Consider the following 22,944-nt stretch of genomic DNA (forward strand, 5'->3'; position numbering starts at 1 on the left):
ACAATATATACGGGCTAGTATAAGCATGCACACACCTTATGTCTTCAGCTTTCTCATGTGCACATGCATAGTTTAAAAAAAAAAAAAAAGAAAAAAAAAAAAAAAAAGAAAAAACAACCAACAACAACAACAAAAAACAGATCTACATTTGATTTGTTCATCCAAACCCTTATGTTTTGTCCTTCTTTGAGCTTAAACATTCTAATCCAAGTGCTGTACCTCAGGGAGGAGAGAAAAAATATTAGGGGGTGTTTATATGTAATAAAGGAATCATTCTCCTAGTGACTGGCCATTTTCTCAAAAGGTTTGTGGATTTTTCTAGTTATCTAATAAATTTTGTAATGTCATTAATAAGTATAAAAAAGAACATGCTTTTTTTTACTGAGCTGCAATAACTGTGTATATTGTATTCTGATTGTGACATCACATCTATTGCTATAATGATATCATGAAGATTTAAATATTGATAGAATTAAGAAATGTTGTGTAAAATATACTTTGATGTAAATAAATAAATAACAAAAGCATCTCCAAATGCTTTTGGTTATCTACCATTACATTTTTTTTGGCTGAACCCTCTAGGAAAATTGATATGTAGAGTTTTAATAATATGGTTAATCTTACTTGTAAACACATTACAGCAGGGGGGTGACAAAGCAAACTCTCTTTTCATCCGTCGTTGGTTAAACCCTACAAGCCTTTTTGAAGCTTAGCTGACCCACTGTGGAAATGGCGTCTCTGTCTCTGTTGGTCACTCTGTTTGATGTGGTTTGTTGGTTGTTCTTTTATTGTCTGCTGTTACTATCTGAGGTGTGACCTGAGGTTTCTATGTTGACATTAGCAACCATCTTGTCTTCTGGAATACTCTTTTTATACTTCTATGATATATTATAAATTTTCATTAAACTTTCCTTTTGAATGCAACTTACAATCTAGATTTCCAAATCAAGAAAAAAAATCTATCTAATCCTAATATAGGACAATCCAAAGTGAGAGGTATTGGGACTAGCACTCTATGTATTATTTCTTTTATTTAATTTAACCCTTGCCAATTCTCAGTCTAGGAGAATCCCATGAAATCCCCACCCTAGGCCAATGCTCACCTGAATGACAAGTGAAGTGAATTTGGACAGCTTGTACAAGAAAAAAACATTGCCAACTCTAATTCTTGAGGAAGCTGAGGTCCTTTGGTGTTAGCAGCCAGTTGCTAAGACCTTTCAATTTGTCTGTTGAGCTATAGGATACCTCTAGACACAACAAAATGATTTTAAAGTCCAGCTTAGTCCTGGGGTGATACTGAATGCAGTGGAGATGGTGACAGAGAGGTGGGCAATAAATTGATGGGTTTGGATTGGTGGGTTTTATCAAAATTATTATTAGTTTAATCAGTTTAGACTTATTTATTTATCCAAATTTTTAATAAAATACCTATGGAACAAAAATGGGAACCTACACCCTGATACATTGATATTTAGATCATGGTTGGTATTGTGTAGTTTACAAAACAGTCGTCATCCACTCAGCAGAGAAAGACTTAATTGCCCCCAACACCACCCCCAAAAATAATACATTTAAATATAAATTTGATTATTTTAATATTAAATTAATATTTGTTAAACAGATGAACTCATTAAGCAGCAGATGAAAAAAACCAAATCATATAATTTTGCCTTGATATTTTGATATTTGATTTTTCTTCAATGGATTTTACAGTAGTGTTAAGTACCAAAGTCAAAACGTCTTCAAAACACCCTTTGTTTATTCTTCTTCTAAAGAGATCCTGTTTCCATGTTGATGCTCAGTTGACCTTTCAGATTCAGCAGGACAAAATGTTAAGACCCAGACGTAGTGTGGGAGTGCTTTGCTTTCAAGATGTGAAATGGAGTTCATATTTATGATGTATTTCATAGTCATAGTTACATAGTTACATATAGTGACAATAAAGGCTTCCCCACAGGACAAATGTACAAAAGTTTATAAAATCCTTAAAAAATATATATATATATTAGAATAAAACATTAATAATATAATATTAATATGTTGTTAAATTCATATTTTTGCATTTATCTTAGTTAAATGTAATTTAATGCATGCACCACACTTAAAATAATATAATAATTAAATCTATTTGTATAGCACACTTACATAACTGCACATCAAAGTGCTTTACCGAATTTCTTTAAAACAAAAATAATAAAATATTTAAGGTTAAACAGCAGTGAAACTGCAATTAAAATCCTAATACAAATACAATAAAAATAAAAGAATAAAGTATTTACCTACAATTAAAACCATATTTTAAATGAAAGTGAAGATGTGATACAATGTAAATAAAAAAAAAGAGCAAGGGTGCAACTTAAAAAAAGAAAAAATCAGGAAGTTAATACAATGCTAAAATGACTAAAAGAACCAAAGAGACGATAAAGATCTAACTAATAAATGTGGCATAAGACTTTTGCACTGTATATAAATGAAAAATGCTTCAATGCTCACTACCTATGATAGTGGGTTGACTTTATTCCCATTGTGTAGCTCTCAGCATATCGCATGGCGACCTTAGGCTCATGTTTGTCAGCTTTAAAGTGGCCCATTCAGTTAGCAAGAATTAAAACATCTGTGTTCACAGTAGATTCACCATAAAAAGTATCTATAATTCAATGATTATAAATGATGTCAACAGTCTTTTGGAGATAGTTTAATCATAAAAAACAAAGAATATATTATCTGTTCTGAGAAATCTTGTCAGTATTCAGCTGTGACCAAGAGGCTTAGCATGGTCAACATAAGATGTCAGTCATGGGGATGTTCCCACTCCTCACTGATGTATATTTGACCGGTGGAGGAGGAGGCTTGAATGGTGGAGGCATATCCAGTCTGAGAGGGAAAGCGAGAGTGAGAGTGAGTAAGACAGAAAAAGACTCAGAGACCAAAAGTAGACAGCTACAGTGATGACGCATGGATGCTTTGATGTGACGCTAACCTTTTTTGGATGAGGTACCTCCTGTACAGGAAGATGATCACCACCAGCAAGATTAAGATCGGTATGAGAGCATACACCACATGAGTCTTATTGCCACTCTGGTCTGTTTTACAAAGAGAGAGAGAGAGAGAGAGAGAGAGAGAAATGCATTATTAACAAAGGAGTCACCATGGGACACAATTTACGTTCATTCAGATTGAAAATAGTGTTCCTCAACGTTGCCTTTAAATAGACTGGATCCGGTGTATATTTTTTGCTCAAATCCTCGAGCAACGTAATACTCAACAAAATCTGGGGGGTCTTTGGCATTGCTTGAGAGAGGAAAATAGGTTAAACTAGCAAGATAGACAGTTGCATGTATAGAAAAGTGTAAACAAAACACAAAACCTGTAAAGTTTGTAGTTTGTTATTGAAACTTTAGGCACCCATAAAATACTCAAAAAATTCACTGGGGTTAAGACAAAGCCATTAGTGTTAAATTAACATTAAGAGTGTTAAAAAGTGTCATATTTAACTCTCAGTGTTAGTATATATTTTTGATTTAACAAATTTGCTGTACATACTTTTACTGTACAGCATTAAAATCAGAGCAAGCATCACCACAGTACTTCTGTCAGAGACTGAGAGCCAGTTAACCACAACAACACGTACACTTCAGCTTCCTTCTATAGATCCGGAAGCTATAGCTCCATCCACTACAACAACTCACTGATTCACTGACTCTGCTTCCTATATAAACACTATCAGACACACTCATTTAATTCACTCTATAGATAGCTCCAACCTCAAACCTTCTGATTCACTGACTCCGCCTCCTATAAACACAAACAGACACACAAATCCACGTCATGCTTATTTTTCACTTTTCTATTATCTCTAAGGCATTTTTACTTTACTTATTTGGCAGGCTTTGTTTAAATGCTGTGGAATTTAAAACAATGCCATTATGAACTGAATGTCAATGCCTAATTATAATAGAGTGAAAAGCTCACTCCTTTACTAACTAATATACTACAGCAGATTTGAAACGTGTGAGGAATAGTGTAAAAATCCTTGAATGTATTATGAAAATATGCTGTGCTTATTTATTATTTATTTTCTTGAGTAAACGTGACTACTACCCACTTCTAGATAGATTCACTTAAGAAAATTTAGAAGAGGCTTTGCCTTGTGCCACAGAGGTTTTAAGGTGTTTATCAATCCACAGCATTGTCTTCTTCCATATTATTCTTGTTCCGTAAAGTTAAAGTTTAACTTCAGTTTTGTTGCCATAATTTACAAGTACAGTTCTCATTTGCTTTAAACCACATGCACAATATTATTATTGTGCATATGGTTGTGCACACGCCACATGGAAGGTAGTGTCGCAGTCACACAGCTTCAGGGCCTTGAAGGTTGTGGGTTCAAGACCCGCTCCAGGTGACTGTCTGTGAGGAGTTGGTGTGTTCTCCCTGTGTCCACATGGGTTTCCTCCGCGTGCTCCGGTTTCCTCCCACAGTCCAAAAACACACGTTGGTAGGTGAATTGGCGACTCAAAAGTGTGAGTGTGTGCGAGTGAATGTGTGTGTCGCCCTGTGAAGGACTGGCGCCCCCTCCAGGGTGTGTTCCTGCCTTGCGCCCAGTGATTCTGAGTAGGCTCTGGACCCAGTGCAACCCTGAACCTGATAAGCCTTTACACACAATGAATTAATTAAAATTGTTTGCTCATTAAAAAAAAAAAGGAAATCAGACTTAATAATACATGCAATTTATGGAAAACAAGGGAGAGATTTGTAACACAAGTGAACAAATTAATAAATTGTAGACTCAATATAAAATATAAGTATATGATTTTTGACCTGTGTGAATGTCCTGTAACTGGTAGGAAGAAATTAGGAAAAACTAAGCATTTGCATTGAAGAAAACAGCAAATGCAATTGTAAATTTCAGCCACTAAATTTCTGGCCCTTTTCTACTTCTGGGCTGGAGTTGTCCAACATTAAATGGAGATTTTCTTGGGCAGCTGGTAAATGTGGCATTACAAGTGCATTCCAACTTATATTAGTCCAGATAATGTTTTTCACTAAAATATAAATGTACCCTGATATTGTTAAGCCATAACACTCCCCCCTGTAAAAAAAAGGCACTCTACCTTTGACATCTTTGACTGTAATAGCTGCAGTTGTTGAGCTGCTGAAGTTCTGTGTTGTGGTAATAGACATGCTGATTAAATTGGCTGGGGCATTGGTTGTAATGGCAGTTGAGTGGGCTTCTGTGGTGGTCCCTGGGCTGGATATGGAGGTGGTGTACATAGGGTTTGTGGTTGAGCTGTTCTCTGTGCTGTTAGCCTGTGATGTAGTGATGTTTCCAGCAGAGGGTGCAGTGGTGTTGATAAACATTCTCGTCTCTGCAGTAGTGCTGTACACGGTGGTGCTGACTTGCACTTGATGTGTTGACTTTGTCAAAGTACTATTTTCTGCTGTGGTCAGTGTGGTCCCATTGGTGATCAGCGATGTTGCTTCTGTCGCAGTCGTGCTGCTCTGATGGTCTTCATCTTGAGGGAGAGACAAATATATAGATGGGTCATTCTATAGTGACATAAATAAATATTGCACATGTTGAATGCAACTGCCAATGCACATGAATACTTTGGAACCAAATATATTACTTTTATTTTATTCTCTTATAATGTAATTAAAAATTTACGTGCAAGGCATGACAAAATTCACATTCAGTTTACCTTCCATCCAGTGTAAAAAACCTTCAGTGTTATTTTCATATGGTACCATGCAATTGAATTTGACTGTTTGACCAAAAGTTAGACACCTACTTGATGACATGGATATCCCTTTGTGGACACAGAACTTGTATAATACACTGTTGTGGTTAATTCAATCATAAGATCAAAGAAATGTTCCAGTGTCTAATGTAAGACCTTGCTATGAGCGTAAAAGCATCCTGTGACCCCTAATGAAGGACCAGACACTTAAAAATGGTTCTTCAAGGGTTCTTTGCTAAAGAAAACTGTTCTGTAACAGTGTGTGCACGCTGTCACCCTCTGCTGGATGGAGGTGCCCCCTCCATGTACCCATCCCTTATAGGTTCTGTATGAACCCTGAACACTGAAATAACCTCTTGCTTGATTAATGATGGCTCTTCAGATTGATGGAGAATGCGTTAAAGATGGTTCTATATAGCACTTTTCAGAAAGGGGTTTCTATATGGCACCAATATCAAGCTTGTTACAATAGAAGAACCCTTTTTTGGTGCCCTATCAAATTTGTGTTCTCTAAAAAAGTGTTCTTCAGAAGAACGTTTATGAAACAAAACCAACGGACCAGCCCCTCCCTACCTTAGGGCAATGGTCAAGAGTCGGATTGCACCTCAAGCCCTTCAAGGTTCAAGTACAGCTTGACTTGACCTGCCATCCCTAAAATCACATAGAGGACTTGCGTCACAACACTTCTCATTCCTGGCGTCCAGATGGTGGAACAAACTTCCACTGACTGTTCAAACAATGAACTCTCTCACGATCTTCAAATGCAGACTGAAGACCTATCTCTCTGTGACCCACTTAGGTGAGCACTAATCTAAATGCTCACAGAAACAGACTGTTTCTGCACTTAACTCCTTTCTTTCTAGGTATGAGCACTGACTAGTTTTTCCTTCCGGGCTTGAGCGCTGACTCAAATGTATTGTGTATTGCATTTACTTTGTTTGCTCTTTCTAGATATCAGAACTAGGCCTTGTTCTGACAAGCGTCTGAGCTCAGAAGGATTTTGGACCCTAACCTATTTGTACTAGCTGGGATATACATCCTGTCTGAATGCTACGCATTTTGTGGGTTGCTCTAGATAAAAGCGTCTGCTAAATGCTGTAAAGGTAAATGTAAATCAACTCACAAGAGCAATTTCATAATGCCGCAGTGAATGATGGGGTTTTCAGGTCTTTCTCATTGGCAAGTCAAGAACCAACATCCTTGTTATTTTAGCTGGAGTGAGGACAACATTCAGGTGCTTGAGTATTGAGTAAAGGAACGTAACTTCGGAAGACGAAGTCAAGCAAGAACATGACAATGTAAGAACACACCATGATGCATACTGGGAAACAGGGTTTTAAAATGGGAGGTGCATTCGGGGTCCTGACACTGAGGAACAGGGTGAAGGGGGCTATGTATGCAGAGCAGTAGATGTTCTACAGACTGTAACTGTAGAAACAAGAAAGAACACCTATATGTATAAACATATATATATATTAGGTGCACAAATAAGTTTTAAAGAGAGTTTCTAAAATTGAAACATTCTTCTTCTCCATGTTATTTATGGTAACTGTTGCATAGTGTAACATGATAATAACACTTCACCACCACATCCGTTTCACTGCAGCGCTGAGAATAATCCACCACCCAGATCATACCTGCTCTGTGGTGGTCCTGACCATTGAAGATCAGGGTGAAATGGGGATAATAGGGATCAAAATATTTTATATCTTAGCTTTAAATTGAGTAATTGTATTTTATATTGCACTGGAAAATTGCACCTTAATTTCATTGCATGATGTTTCATAGTTACAGTGACAATAAAGATTCTTATCTTTCTTCATACCTTATAAGAAAGTATGCAGAGAAACGGGTGGACTACAGACTGTAATTGTATAACTACAAAGTGTTTCTGTGTGGTCAGTGTAGCTGATAAAATGGACAATGAGTATACAATAGGTGTTTCTACTCCAGCGATTGTTAACTTTGTGTGTGTGTGTGTGAGGGTGCTTTGTTTTATAATACTCTGTAGAGCGAGGTGTGATAGAGTTGGTTTGGTCAAAGGTGGTGCGCTTCATTAGCGTTAATACAACTGTTTACTTTTGTCAATCTGTTGTGGGCATGTGAAATTGAGTGTTATGTTACATCCATCTGTCCCTGAGCTTAAGAGGCTTAAAAAAAGATTTGTGTTGAGCTGAGGTTCTTTGGCCTAGCGCCTGTGTGTTTGAGGCAGGAAACTCACTGTTCTGAGTTTAGAACAAACCTCAGTGAGGTCACAGAAACTTGAAGACGCAGATGATCTTGAACACAACAGATAGCCAAACAACTGAATGTGTTTAAAGGGGATTTTTACAAAGACCTGAGGGAAATAACTTAAACCATAAAGTAGATTAGAATGATCACTGTCAACACATTTCCTCTTTATTTATTCAGCACTTCTTGTTTTACTTCAAACATCTGTGCTTTTACTGATACATAATTAAAACACAATTCTAAAAAAGAGAAAATGGGCCACAATATAAAAGACAAAAACAAATATGATTACACAAACTTGATCTAAAAATGTAAACCAACTATTCACACTGACTACATTTATATTTCTATTTTCTTTTTTTCAGCATCTTTCTGTGATTTATTATTTTTTTCTACAAAATTAAACAATTGAAAGAATATCCTCCAAGAGCGTGATTCTGTTTTTTTTTTTTTTACCAGGATTTGTACATTATAGCCTTTACTTTTTAGTAGAGGATCAGACTCATATGTTACAAAACACTTATAAATAGTGCATCGTAAGTTTACTTTCCAGTTAAAAATAACAAAATATGTGTAGGCAGCCTTGTGTAAGCATAGCAGTCATTCCTACTCCCTACTGAGGATGAGGAGAGCACCCCTCCCTACATTCATTCTCACTACTTTGTACAAATGGAAAACAGAACGTGTCCTGACCAGCTGTTGATTGTAAAGATGCCTGAAGCCCTGTTTGGACAGGATTAAAGTAATTATTACCAGAATGTCTCAGTAGTTTTAATCCAATCCGAATAGACCATTTCAGTCAATTTTTTTGCGAACCCTGGAGTGAAAGCTTCTGTTTCAGGAACCTTTTATCTTTTGTAAAATGTGCAGTAGGCAGTAAAAATAACCTGGTTATCTTAATCCTGTGCGAATTGACATGTGGAGGAACACTCCATCATAACCTGTGGTAGAGGGATTTTTTGTGGGTTTTCTCAAGAATGAAGGCACTGGAAGAGGTGATTAGATGTGATGTATGGCACAGGTCAAATGAGTTGCTCAAGTATGTGGAGAACCTCAGGTGCTGGACAATGCAGCAAACTCAAATTTCCAAGACCATCTAAACAACTCATGTGCAAAATCATTCCTCAAAATGGTTCTGGAGGCAGTGCTGCCTTCAAGGCACAAAGAATGTAATTTGTTACCAGCCATGAGACAGGGATGACTGATTTGTTGGCATATATATGTGGGCAAAGATTTTTTAATTAAGCCGGAAAAGCTCCACCCTAGAGCTTTTACTGCCAGAAATGACTTTGGAAAATGTATTTATTTATTTATACTTTCAACTTGGTTCTATTTCATATAGTTTTTGAAGTGTTTATTATTTCATTTTACTCTGGTAACAACATAAATGTGTCTTTCAGTGACACAATCTAAGCCAAATGTTGCATCTGCAAAGGAAACAGCATAGATGAAGAACGCTCCTGCCTCTGTTATACACACTTAACCTTCCTGGGTACCATTTTGGAATAAAATAGCAATTATAAATGGTTATAAATGGCTTAAAATCTGTTTATGAATGGTTAATAATTAGGTTGTAAACACATTAAAAGTCATTCATAATCATTTATAATACACAGATGCAGACAGTAACATTGATGTCTTCTGCTAATCACGGGACCCACATCCATCTACACTCTTAAATGTCAGATCTTGCTGAATACTGACCTTACTTTGTCTTCTCCATCAGTGGACAGTGCATAGTTGTATGCGCTGTCTTAATAAGAGGTGTAATAGCTATAACTCCCTTTACATTATTTTGGGTCCTTACTATACACTGCCTTGTTTTCCTCTCTGGTTTGGGTCTTTCATGTCTTTTTATTGGATGGTGTATTTACAGTATGATCTGTAGTATGTGCTACATGGTATACAACTGAAAATATTGCACAATGGCTCTGATAAACAAGTTATTTCTAACGTATACTTGACTTGATCTAAATTATAAGAAGAATTACCTTTATTAATCCTGTTTGCATTTAATACATCCATGTTATACACTCATTGTGGTGACCCCCCTCAACAATCTCAGCTAAAAAAAACTAAAAAACTAAAAACAGTAGAGGTACATTGTTGGTCACTAAAGGTACAAACTTTGTAAATATGTCTTTAAAGGTACAACATTGTGTTAAAATCCAGCTGTGTTCCCTAAAGGTACATTACATTCACTTTTCCAGAAGGAGAGGTGAATATCTATAACCTTTTATTATAGAACTGTATAAAACAAAAGAACACAAATCCTGGAGATAAAAGGGATGGGATTTTAAAATGTACAGTTATAATAGAATAAGCTACAAATATGAGTGTACCACCACAGTGAAGGATACATATCGAGTACGTTTAAATTTTAGTTCTCTAACCTTAAGGCCATGGCTGCTTTAGTTACTCTTTGAACAAAAACAAAATGGTTTAAATTCCACATATGTTTTATGTTTGCACATTGTAGACTGTCCCTGTGAAACACTGTTCTAGGCTAAATGAAGAACAGAAATTCTCTGCATGAATCCCAGTCATTACTAAAGACCTGGTCTGGGAAGGCTATAACACACCAGACTCATGAGCCTAATCACTGTGTTTTTCCCCACAGTTTATTTCTTATAGCTCACCTGCTTGTGTTCTATTGATCACAGTCACCACAAAATCCCTCTGCCTCTGTAGATGGCGCTCAGTTCCTGTATGGACAGTAAGAGAATACATCCCAGCGTGGTCAAGAGTCAGTGACCACAGGCTTATAGTGCTATTGTGGGACACCGTCACATTCCCCTGTGGGAGGAAAACACAATAAGGTTAATCCACGCGAATAACTATGGTCCTTCTGACTCACCCTCTCTTCATATTGTCTTCATATTTTCAGGAAATATTGTCAAAGTGACCCAGCGTGCTAGTCACTGAGGCCATGTTCCTTAGTTGATTATCAGAAATAGCAATAATATGATAATTAACAGTGGTTATAGTGTTATTAACACAACATGCTTTTGTAGTTTGTTTGGATTTTACTAAAGCTATATATCATATATCCATCCATCCATCCATTATCTGTAACCGCTTATCCAATTTAGGGTCGCGGGGGGTCCAGAGCCTACCTGGAATCATTGGGCGCAAGGCAGGAATACACCCTGGAGGGGACGCCAGTCCTTCACAGGGCAACACAGACACACACACATTCACACCTACGGACACTTTCGAGTCGCCAATCCACCTGCAACGTGTGTTTTTGGACTGTGGGAGGAAACCGGAGCACCCGGAGGAAACCCACGCGGACACGGGGAGAACACACCAACTCCTCACAGACAGTCACCCGGAGCAGGAATCGAACCCACAACCTCCAGGCCCCTGGAGCTGTGTGACTGCGACACTACCTGCTGCGCCACCGTGCCGCCCTATATATCATATAATCACTATCTAAATAAAATATTTAAATAAAGAAGGAAAAAGAAACTTTCTGAACATCAATGAAAGTCAATGTAAAAAGATTGTATTTCATGTGATATTGGAGCATTTCTATTGGTCCATTCATCATGATTCTTTCACACAGTGTTAAAGACAGCTCAAATGATGTCATAAATTAACCCCCCCCCCCCCCCACACACACACCCCCAGCAATGGAGATACATAGTTTTCATTCTGCAGTGATGATATATGACTATTTCCCATGTATTAAGGCTTATCTTTGGCCCCTTGCTTCATTGGAGAACTGCTAAAATGTGCTGAACATTGTCTGTGCACAGATTAAACAAGTTGATGGATTGATCAAATTGGAGAGAAAGTTCTGTTTTTCCAGCATTGTTGAAAAATGGATTATATCTTGCTTTGGCCTTGAGACTTTGGTTTAATATTTGTTACAGTTGAACATTGAATGCATGTAATGTGTTTAAATTATGATCAGAGTGAAATTATTGCTCATTCAAAATAGAGATATAATGGGCCTGTTTACATGCATCACAAGCCTTGATTACGTGAAAACACACAGGATTGTCTATACAACAAGTATATTTCTTAAATCTTGAGGCATGCTTTCTTAATATACCTCATTAGAAATATAAATTTTATGTAATACTAATGTATATAAATATTAGATGATGGTTTACAGTAACTACATGTAAATTAAGCACTTGATGATTAAAGCCCAGGGTAGTCAACAGAAAATCATGTTGCATTCTTTATGACTCCATAAATAATACTCCTTACCGTACAGTATCACTCACTACAAAATTTCAGATTCATACAAAAACTCAAGAAATGCATTTATTAATGAGTGTGAATGTATAAAATAATTTACAAAGGATACTTGTTTATTTTATGATGCGTTCATAAATATATTCAACAGTGTTCAGGGAAAGATACATGTCAATCATGAATGCTACATGAATGTTGAGAATGTAGTACTTCACAAGAAGCATATCATTGCTGTACAAAAGCAAAATTGCGATTGAGCAGGATTGCGATTGAGATTGAGGATTGCGATTGAGATTGCGTCATTTCCGGCTGACAGTTCGCGCGCTCAGTTTGTTTGTTTGCTTGCTGCTGTTTAGTACTGTTCCTAAGCTCTTTACTTAAAATCTTTACTTTACTGTTAATACCTTGTTAACTTATCCTTATTAGTTGTGCTTAGTGTTAGTTGTACACTGTTAATACCACTACCATTTTATTATTGTTGTTTTCATATTAATAACTTCTCTCAATTAATAACTCCTTATCTCCTGATTATGGCGACCGCGGAGGAGCGATCTCTCTCCAGGCTCAGCACGGAGCTCGAGCAGTTGGGCCGCCGAATTCAGCGTCTCCTGGAGAAGCAGACGGAGCTCCAGCGGGAGAAGACGAGGCTCGAGGCCGCCCGCGATGCCTCCTATGCGGCCGTTGGCACGCCAGCTCCTCCGTCGCGACGGCTCCCCGGGACGGCCATCTTCACTCCAGCCCCGAGCTGGGAGCGTCAGCGTGGGCGTGGGAAGCCGAGGTCGTCTCCCCCTCTACCGCAGCCAGTCTTCACCTCTACTAACCGGTTTGAGGTGCTCAGCTCCTGGCCCTCACCTGCACCGAAAACTAAACAGGGCGGTATTCTTATCATCGGCGACTCTATAGTTAGACATTTAAGAGTCTCAGGCACAAAGAGTAAAGCTACTGTGTCCTGTCTTCCAGGTGCTCGTGTCCTGGATGTTGCCAGGCGACTTCCCTCGGCGCTGCGGCAGCGTGAGGATCTCGGCACCGTCGTTCTCCACGTGGGGACGAACGACACTTCCGCCCGCCGCAGCGAGGTCCTGAAGGAGCACTACCGTTCGCTTCTGGATACCGCTCGGAAGAAGACGGACGCCAGGGTTGTCGTCTCCGGCCCCCTACCCACCTACAGACGAGGATGTGAGGCGTACAGCAGGCTCTTCGCACTCCACTCCTGGCTCCGGGTTTGGTGTGGCACTGTCGGCGTGGACTACGTCGACCACTGGGAGTGTTTTCGGGAACGTCCTGCCCTCTACCGCCGGGATGGGCTTCACCCTAGTCGCCTAGGTTCTGCAGTTCTCTCTGGGAACATCGAGGATGTTCTTCGCCAGGCTTGACTAACCCCACCCACCAGCACAAACCAGGCAAGTAGATTACACAGCGAACAGGTAAGTGATTTTAAGGATACACTTACAGATAATGGCCATTTGTTTGCCCATAGTAAGGGTGTATGTACAAAGCTTGCTTTAAGAAATATAAAAATTTGTTACAGTATCAAGACTGTGTCTGTCCCCCGAATCAAACTTAAACCCAGAAAATATCAAACAGCGTGCCCCAATAACCTAATCACTATTAAACCATCAGAAACAGAGGGTAGTATCATCCCCACAGACCTAAAGTTTGGCCTACTCAATATAAGAGCACTTAACTCTAAAGCAGTCATTATACATGAAATAATAATGGATCAGAAACTTGATGTTTTATGCCTTAGTGAAACTTGGGTCAGAAATGATGAATATTTAGCACTAAATCAAGCCACTCCTACAGGCTATAAATATGTACACAGCCCCAGACTGACAGGCAAAGGGGGTGGATTATGTATAATTTACAAAAATAATTTAATTATTAACCAAAAACATGGTTACAACTGTACTTCCTTCGAAATTATGTACATTAACATTATTAACCCCGCCACAAATAAGAACACTATCTCCTTATTAAACATTTATAGACCACCAGGGCCCTATTCAGAATTTATAAAAGAATTTGGTGAACTAGCTGCTAATTTAGCAGTGTCATGTGATAAGTTAATAATTGTAGGAGACTTCAACATTCATTTTGAGAAAAGTGATGATCCCCTAAAAAAGGCGTTCACATCAATCATAGATTCTGTTGGGTTCACACAAAATGTATCAGGTCCTACTCATTATTGTAATCACACACTAGACTTGGTTTTGACCCTGGGCACGAACATAAAAAACCTAAATATTCTCCCTCAGTCTTCCACAGTCTCAGACCACTACCTAATTTCATATGAACTGAGTTTAGATTTTAAAAAATGTACATGCCCACATTATTATCTAAAGCGCTCACTAACCCCATCTACAGCCCCTAAATTTACTGAAAACATCACTGATTTATTGACCTCAGTCAGTAGTCCAGCAGACCCACTGGAGCTGGATAGACTAACGGACTACTTAGATAACACTCTTCGATCAACTTTAGATAGTGTAGCACCGCTTAAGCGTAAAAAGCTACAACAGAAAAAACTCGCTCCCTGGTATAATGAAGAAACGCTCATCCTAAAACAAACCGTAAGGAAATTAGAGCGGAAATGGCGGTCGACTAAACTGGAAGTATATCACTGTGCCTGGAAAGATAGCCTTATCCAATATAGAAGGGCACTCGTCAATGCACGTTCAGCACATCTGTCCTCACTGATTGAAAATAATAAACACAATCCTAGAGCACTCTTTAATGTAATCTCTAAACTTACAAACAATCGGGCAGCTACTGATCCACAGATCCCAGCCATTCACACCAGCAATGCTTTTATGGACTTTTTTAACAATAAGATTGAAAATATTAGACAAACAATAAATACCATATTACCAAATCCAGCCTGTCTGTCATCTGGTGTGGATGATATAGAACAAAACATAGAAGAAAGATTAGAGGACTTTGACCCACTACCACAGCTAGAACTGGAGAAAATCATCTACTCGTCAAACTGTACGACCTGCACACTTGATGCAATACCAACAAAACTATTTAAAGAAGTATTAGCAGTCATAATCAATCCCATTTTAACAATCATAAATTCGTCCCTTAGACTAGGTCACATACCCAAAGCATTTAAACTAGCAGTTATTAAGCCCCTGATCAAAAAACCAAATCTTGATCCTAGTGTACTATCCAATTACAGACCCATCTCTAACCTTCCCTTCATATCTAAGATCTTAGAAAAAGTTGTGGCCCAACAACTTAGGTCATACTTGCATAAGAATAACATATATGAAAAATTTCAATCTGGTTTTAGGCCACACCATAGCACCGAAACAGCTTTAGTTAAGATAACAAATGACCTTCTTCTAGCCTCTGATCGAGGCTGTGTATCCATGCTAGTTCTATTAGACCTCAGTGCAGCTTTCGATACAATTGATCATACTATTCTGCTAGAAAGATTAAAAAACATGGTTGGAATAACAGGAACAGCCCTATCATGGTTTAAGTCTTACCTCACAGATCGCTATCAGTTTGTAAACGTAAATAATGTTTCTTCTACTCATACAAAAATGAGATTTGGAGTTCCCCAAGGCTCCATTTTAGGACCTTTACTATTCATATTATACATGCTGCCACTGGGCAGAGTTATTAGCAGGCATGGCATTACCTTCCACAGTTATGCAGATGACACACAGTTATACATATCAGCCAAACCAGATGACAAACCTACACTAAAGAAAATGGAGGACTGTGTTAAAGAAGTGAAGCATTGGATGTCATACAATTTCCTTCTGCTAAACAGCGACAAAACCGAGGTTCTCCTTCTAGGTCCAAAACCTGCGATAAATAAGGTATCAGATTTAATACATAATTTTGACTTACCTGTTCTCCCTAGCTCATCAGCTAAAAATCTGGGTGTTATAATTGATTCAGATCTATCATTTGATCAGCATATAGGTAACATTACAAGAATAGCTTTCCTACATCTTCGGAACCTCGCTAAGTTACGAAATTCCTTATCCCTCCCAGATGCGGAAAAATTAGTTCATGCTTTTATTTCATCAAGATTAGATTATTGCAATGCACTTTTATCAGGATGCTCCAGCAGAAACTTGAGTAAACTCCAGTTAATTCAAAATGCTGCAGCCAGGGTCCTCACTAAAACTAGAAAATTTGATCATATCAGTCCAGTCTTATCGGCCCTTCACTGGCTTCCAGTTAAATTCCGTATTGATTACAAAATTCTTTTACTCACGTATAAATCCTTATATGGTCTCGCCCCTGAATACTTGCAAGACCTCATCACACACTATGAACCACCAAGATTACTCAGATCTCAGGGCGCCGGCCTCTTACTAGTACCCAGAATTCATAAGACTTCAGCGGGGGGGAAAGCCTTCTCCTACAAAGCCCCTCAGCTCTGGAACAATCTTCCAGCTAGTGTTCGGGACGCAGACACAGTCACTATGTTTAAGTCTAGGCTCAAAACACACTTGTTCAGTTTAGCCTTTGGCAACTAACCTCTGTCTAGTTTAAGGTTGTCATTTCAGGAACCCATGGACATGGAGAATCAGGGTAAACCTGGATGATGTGCTCACAATTTCTCTTGCTTGGAACAAAAGGATGTCTTTGCCTGAGCTCCTTCTGGTTTCCCTCCTCCCAGTCTGTTACAGTCAGATCCGTCACTACACTACAGAAAATATTCACATGCTCTTATTCTCTGCTGCACTCAACTCAACTAACTGCTTCCCTTTTACTGTTTTACTGTTTTCTGAGAGAATGGTGGCCCACTGATGGAAGATTGTTTGCTGGATTCTCCTGCAGACCAGACCAGACCAGCTGCTCACCTTATTATTATTATTATTATGTAGCATAATGACACTTCATTGGTGATCATTTAAAATTCAATCTATAGTTTGATCAGAGGAGGATGGGTCCCCTTTGTGAGTCTTGGTTCCTCCCAAGGTTTCTTCCTCCAGCCTCGAGGGAGTTTTTCCTTGCCACTGTCGCCTTCGGCTTGCTTGCATTGGGCTTTGATTTAAATGTTCTGTCTTGAAACTGTGAAGCTGCTTTGTGACAACGTCAGTTGTAAAAAGCGCTATACAAATAAATTTGATTTGATTTTGATTTGATACAATTAAAAATATGTATCTCCAAAAATACGTAGTAACTTTACAGGAGAAGGAAAAATAACTTAACTTTCAATGGAAGGAAATATAAATAGATTTTATTCCAAGTTATTTTGGAGCATTTTTATTTTATCATCAATTTTTTTGGTTCATCAATAATTTACACAGTGGAAGGACAACTGCTGTGTTCAAATAATATGGTAAACCTCTACAAAAATACACTAAACAGCCACAAAAATTGAGATAGATGTTTTTAATTGGACAACGATTATATATTTAATGATGAAAGCACCACTATTAAGCATTAAGCAATGTCTCACTGTTTGACTAAGGATTGCATTGTAAACTAACTTTAGGTTAGCTTCCTTAACCTATTTTAAAGGAGATCATTTCTACCCATTTTCAACATGTTAATACAGTTCTTACTGAAAAGTATACAACGAACTGCGGTCAGAATAACACAAGGATCAAACACCACAGCGGAGTTCTCCCACTGTCTAACAGCCTAGTTCAGAACAACCAGTTTCAGTGCATGCTCCTTCAAAATGAGAAATATGGGATCAAATCAGTGTCATAAAATTGTTGAACTTAGAAATGTATGTCGTAATTAACAGTTTGTGTGCATTTGAAAAAATATGCATGCATAAAAAAAGTCACACGTTCAATTTGTGAATGAGTAATTTTGTTCATGTGATAAACTTGTGCACACAGATATAGTTTGCACACATTTAAAATGTTTTTTGTATTTTTACACATATGTCCTACATTTGATTGAGATTTGCCAATCAACAGACAATGAGAACACTGTCCAACAATCAGGAGACCAAAAGATCCCAGTGTCTTCTGTTTACCTGAGTCAATAGAAGGAGCTGTTTTAGATTTTGGGCTTCATTAATTGCTGCTGAATCATTTAAGGTTAGAAGAGAAAACTGAAACAAAAAGCTTAGGAATAAGTCGCTGACCAGCTTTGAAATGTTAAGGAAAGTAAATCAGATATTTACAGGTGCATCCTGATATAATGCTGTTGGCATTTATTGACAGCAGGGTATCCCTTAATGTAAGAACGCAAAAACTAAAAGTGCTGCTTCTATTCATTCATGTAAACAGAAGGCGCTGGAATCATTTGCTCTCTGATTGGCTACTCAGTGGGCAGTGTTCTGATTGGCAAGTCAGCTTAGGCTTCAAAACAGGGTCAAAACCTCACTGTGGAAAATATTCCTGCAAATTTGTTTATTTACATATACATAAAAGTTATTCACAGATGTACACATTATTTCTACTACTGCAAATCCTTTTTACACATTCACAAACCTGAACTTGTATGAATTTGTATGTGCATGCAGTTTTTTCACAGGCACACAAAAGATCATATTACAACTTCCAGCTGTGAAATCTTTTTTGTAAAAATTATTTCACAAGCTCAAAATAAAACATTGTGACCCTGATTTGACCCCCTAGGAGAATGAGCCTCGGTTCAGTTCAGTGTGAATTCAGAGTGAGGACTTCAGAGTGAGGAGTGAGGAGCAGAAACTCTATTATTCACATGGTTCTCTTTTTTGACTATATTTAACACTCTGGTGTCTAAGGAGGTTTTCTCAATTCTGTTCAGAGTCTGGATGGTTTGATAAGAAACAAACTGACTGGGTGGTCTTATTTCACAGTTTGTGTGTTGGTGGGCTCCAGATTGCCTAATTTAATATGTCTAAGTGATTTTACCATAATATAACCGCTTTAAAATAATGTATCCTGAGTCAAGTCAATTAATTCATGAATTAAACATAAGATCTTAAATGTTAGTTCCACTTAATAATTTGAGACATTACATAAGAAATTAATAATTATTAATTTCACAATCATTAATTGAAATATCCAGTGTTATCATCAAATGCAGTATGGCTTTGGGCCCAATGATATGAAGGTATATAAGACTATGCCTTACCTTCTTCCAGATGTACTGTAAGGGCATGGATGACTTTGCCTCACAAGTTATGGTTAGATTGTCCCCAGTCTCAGCCTTTACTTGGCTGCTGGAATTACACTCAATGTCATCAAGGACTGTTTGGTAAAATAAAACCACAAGTTATTTATTTCCATTTGAAGATTTTTCAATTCTGCATCTTTCAATTACATGGACTTGACACAGTACGACTGTGAAACTTGTGTAAACAAATGTAAGTGAAGGTGTCGTGTGGGCACTCACAGTCCACTTTCAGTATTACAGAGGCTCTGAGGCTTTGTAAGTGTTGGTTTGATGAATTCCAGTGGGGGCGACAGATCAGGTCACTGTAGTGGCGAGTGACATTCCACACTCTGAAGTGTCCACTTTGACTTTCCATTGAGAAATTGCTCTGCAGGGAGGAGGAATGGGGATGAAAAAGCTGGTTGAAAAAAAATCTCAGGCAGATGCAGATTGTATGCTCTTAAAAATGATATACTGCAATGTATATACTGTTTTGTGGTATTACAGGAAAACATTTTTAATGAACCATATTTAAATGAGGTGTGTAAGCCTATTAGGCCACTCTTCCTGTAGGACTCTTAGTAGCCATTTACTACACACTGCATAAATCCAGGAAATGTGCAATTCAAATGGGTACAAATTCACATTAAGACCAGGCTACCTTAACCATAATAAAAGTCTATTTTGTTTTACACATGAAAACAAAAATCCAATTAAGTTCCAGTTTTATATGTCATACACCTTTCCATTTCCTTTTTGGTGAAACGTGAACGAACCTTCTTGTCTGAGGCTAGAATGAGTTCCTTAAGAGTGTAAGATGATGACATTTGACAGCTGTTCTTTTTAGCTCACCTTTAAACATGATAACCAATAACTGTCTGCTGTAGGATGACTGACACATGTGATGTTCACATCATCCCCCTCTATCAGAAAATCTACTGGTGATGAAGCAGTCGCTGACATGGATGGATCTGGGGAAGAGAAAAAAGAATCACAAATTAACCAGTGTTCTGTTTGACATATATCCCCAATTGCATTCTTTTCCCCTTTCTTTGGGGGAACCCTAGGGTTTAGCCACAGAACCCAAGGCTTGCAATTCATTCAATAACTTTAATTTACATCCACTAAACTTATTCTGTAACCAATCTGTTAGTTATATAATGAGAATGGTTTATTTATTGCTAAACGCACTTCCTTTTCGTCACTCACTCACTCTCATTGATCAGGCTAAACATTCACCACAAGGGGGTGCTGTTAGCACACAAAAAAGCTTTTGGTGTGTCACATTAATGACAGTGTGTCCTTGTTTCACTTGGAGCATTCAATGTGGATTTACCTGTGACTTGAACGGTTGTGATCTTCTTGAATGAGCCGTCAGGAAAGGTAACAATGTCACAAATATAATTTCCTCTGTCCTTCTCTGTAATGCCATGCACATGCAGGATGGAGCCTTGTAGCTTTGCTGAGTTTGTTCTGTTCACCAACTCTATTGTGACTTTTGCCCAGTAGTGAGGGTTATGAGCAGGATTAAACACCACAAGTTTTTTATTTCCACTTTCTTCCTCTTTAATCCATTCAATCTGGTTGATGTTTACTTCATGCTGCTCCAACACGATGCAGGGCAGGCTGATGTCCTGTCCTACTGCTGCATTTAGCAGTTGCTCATATTTTATCTGGAGACTCCGGGATCCTGTTAATCAGAGCATAAGTCACTTCAACTCATTCAAATTAGAATAGGTCCATGTATACACATTAATAAGAACAGACTACACATATTAAGGCCTTTCTGATTACAATTTCTGTCTAATTGAATAAAAAAGGTAATTTCATAAATAGAACAATAATAGCCAGGTAAAGTACCTGAATGGTATTTTTAAATTTTTACAGTGTTTAACTCGTGGGAGCTAGAAACTATCCTGCAGAGGAGATAAAGTATATATGATAAGTATTTCAAAGACTTCAAAACAGTTTGCAGGATAGAAAGGCCATAGACTCATATATGGAACTGCTTAGACAGTACATGAGGACACGAATGATGCTGGCACCTATCCTTATTTTTGCTTTTTTATCCTGATGGTTTTGTGTTCCATTTGTTTCTGGAGCTATGTGCTCAGTATCTTTGTCTGTTTTTAGCCATGCCCCATACTTGTGAGGGAATCATATGACTCTTATATAAGCCATTTTTGTTTTCCCAGATTGTTCATTCATTTGTGATATCATTGTGTTTGTGTCTGTGGTGCTGTTCATGTCTTTTCCTCATAGTGTAAGCCTGTATTTTAGTTTTTGTGAAATAAACATCAGCATGATTCTGCCCTTTTATCTACTTCTGTATGTGACAGATTGCATTAATTATTATTACTCTATGAGCTATAAATTACAAAGAGGGGAGTTTACTCTAATAAGCTTATTATAATGTTAAAAGCCAGAATATTGACTTTAAAGTAATTAAAACCACAAGCAGTCCAACTGACAGCTTTAGTAACACACTGTAACTCATCACACTCTGACGAGAAATGAAGAGCAGACTCCCAGAATCAAGTATTGGCTCCAAAATATCAGTGTCAGAGTTAGCTCTTGATGGCTGAAATGTTGTAGTCAACTCCCAGTCTTCCCAGGTTTTAAGTGCAAAACATAGTCCTCAAAACATACCACACTTAGAACATGGCATAGTTTAGTAATGTTTATCACATGTCAATCATGTGATGATCTGTACATTTCCAGAAATATAGGTAAAAACAATTTCATCCTGAATCTTTATTTACGTCTCTGGTCTTGTCTTGGTTAAAACGGGGAAAACATATTAAATTCACACAATACCTTTTGGAGCTATAATAGTTTACATACAGCTAATTAAAGTCATTTGTGTGTTTTGTGTTTTTCTATTTCAAATATTTATTGTCCATTCATATGACATTGTAATGAATAATCTAGCACTTCTGTGATATTAAACTCAAGTTTGTCGTATCCTGTGTCTCATAAAGTGACATAAAATGTGACACTCAAATGTTTAAACATTTTTTAAGATTTGTATTTTTTTTCTGTTGCTGTTTCCCAACTGACACAACGACAGAACCCAAGCTGAACACAATAAACCACACACTATAATATCCACACACAGCACGCAAGAGATTTGGAAGTACTTTGCAAACTAATTTAGTGTCATTGTCGATGCCTGAAAAACAATCATTATCTATTCATAACAGAATGCAAATGAGCTAGTTAGGAGGTATAGACTCATAAACCTTTAAAAGAAATCTATGGGGGGAAAGGTCTTGTTAATGTTATCATGGTTTTCAGCACATTAAACACACAAGATATCAACAGCAAAAGTCAGAAATGAAGAGAGGACTAACTGAAGTTTCTGAGAGAAAAGGAAGAAAACAAAGATTGTGCTCACCTTGAACGACACATATAAAAATCACAAGACTGCCAACTACCTCAGTCACAGCAGAAGCCATGTCTGCAGGAGCAACCTTTCCACTGCAGGAAGAATAGAGTAGAAATGACGAGCATCACAGGAAGTGGCCAACACCACACGAGAGACAGAAACAAAACTGCAGCCTCTGCACAAGCCTGCACAAACCTCTTTCCTGTCACTGATTACACCAAATCCTCAAAGTACACCATCCTCAACACATTACTCAGGCCTTTATGTTTAATGAAAGAATATTATTAAGGTAATGTTCTTAGCTAT

The 22,944-nt window shown here is 37.8% G+C and overlaps 1 protein-coding gene across 1 annotated transcript; it reads right to left on the reverse strand.

The window, feature by feature from the left end:
* Positions 1 to 1,560: 1,560 nt before the first annotated feature.
* Positions 1,561 to 22,731, reverse strand: si:ch1073-15f19.2 (nectin-4). The gene is made up of 9 exons (XM_066651505.1): positions 22,648 to 22,731; positions 20,587 to 20,940; positions 20,103 to 20,221; positions 19,491 to 19,638; positions 19,230 to 19,345; positions 10,610 to 10,766; positions 5,112 to 5,513; positions 2,981 to 3,083; positions 1,561 to 2,874 (listed from the first exon to the last, which is right to left on the reverse strand). Exons 1-9 carry the CDS (start codon positions 22,706 to 22,708, stop codon positions 2,778 to 2,780), a joined length of 1,557 nt encoding a protein of 518 aa, XP_066507602.1. The 5' UTR covers positions 22,709 to 22,731; the 3' UTR covers positions 1,561 to 2,777.
* Positions 22,732 to 22,944: the final 213 nt, after the last annotated feature.

The sequence above is a fragment of the Hoplias malabaricus genome, chromosome 18 (genome assembly GCF_029633855.1).
Source record: "Hoplias malabaricus isolate fHopMal1 chromosome 18, fHopMal1.hap1, whole genome shotgun sequence".
Lineage (NCBI taxonomy): Eukaryota > Metazoa > Chordata > Actinopteri > Characiformes > Erythrinidae > Hoplias > Hoplias malabaricus.

Excerpts from the sequence above, each read along its gene's own strand:
- si:ch1073-15f19.2 (XM_066651505.1), bottom strand. The coding sequence starts at position 22,708 with ATGGCTTCTGCTGTGACTGAGGTAGTTGGCAGTCTTGTGATTTTTATA. Across the intron at positions 19,346-19,490 it reads TGTAATACTGAAAGTGGACT|TCCTTGATGACATTGAGTGT; the intron begins GTGAGTGCCCAC and ends TTTACCAAACAG. Across the intron at positions 10,767-19,229 it reads TACAGTACATCTGGAAGAAG|GGGAATGTGACGGTGTCCCA; the intron begins GTAAGGCATAGT and ends TTCCTCCCACAG.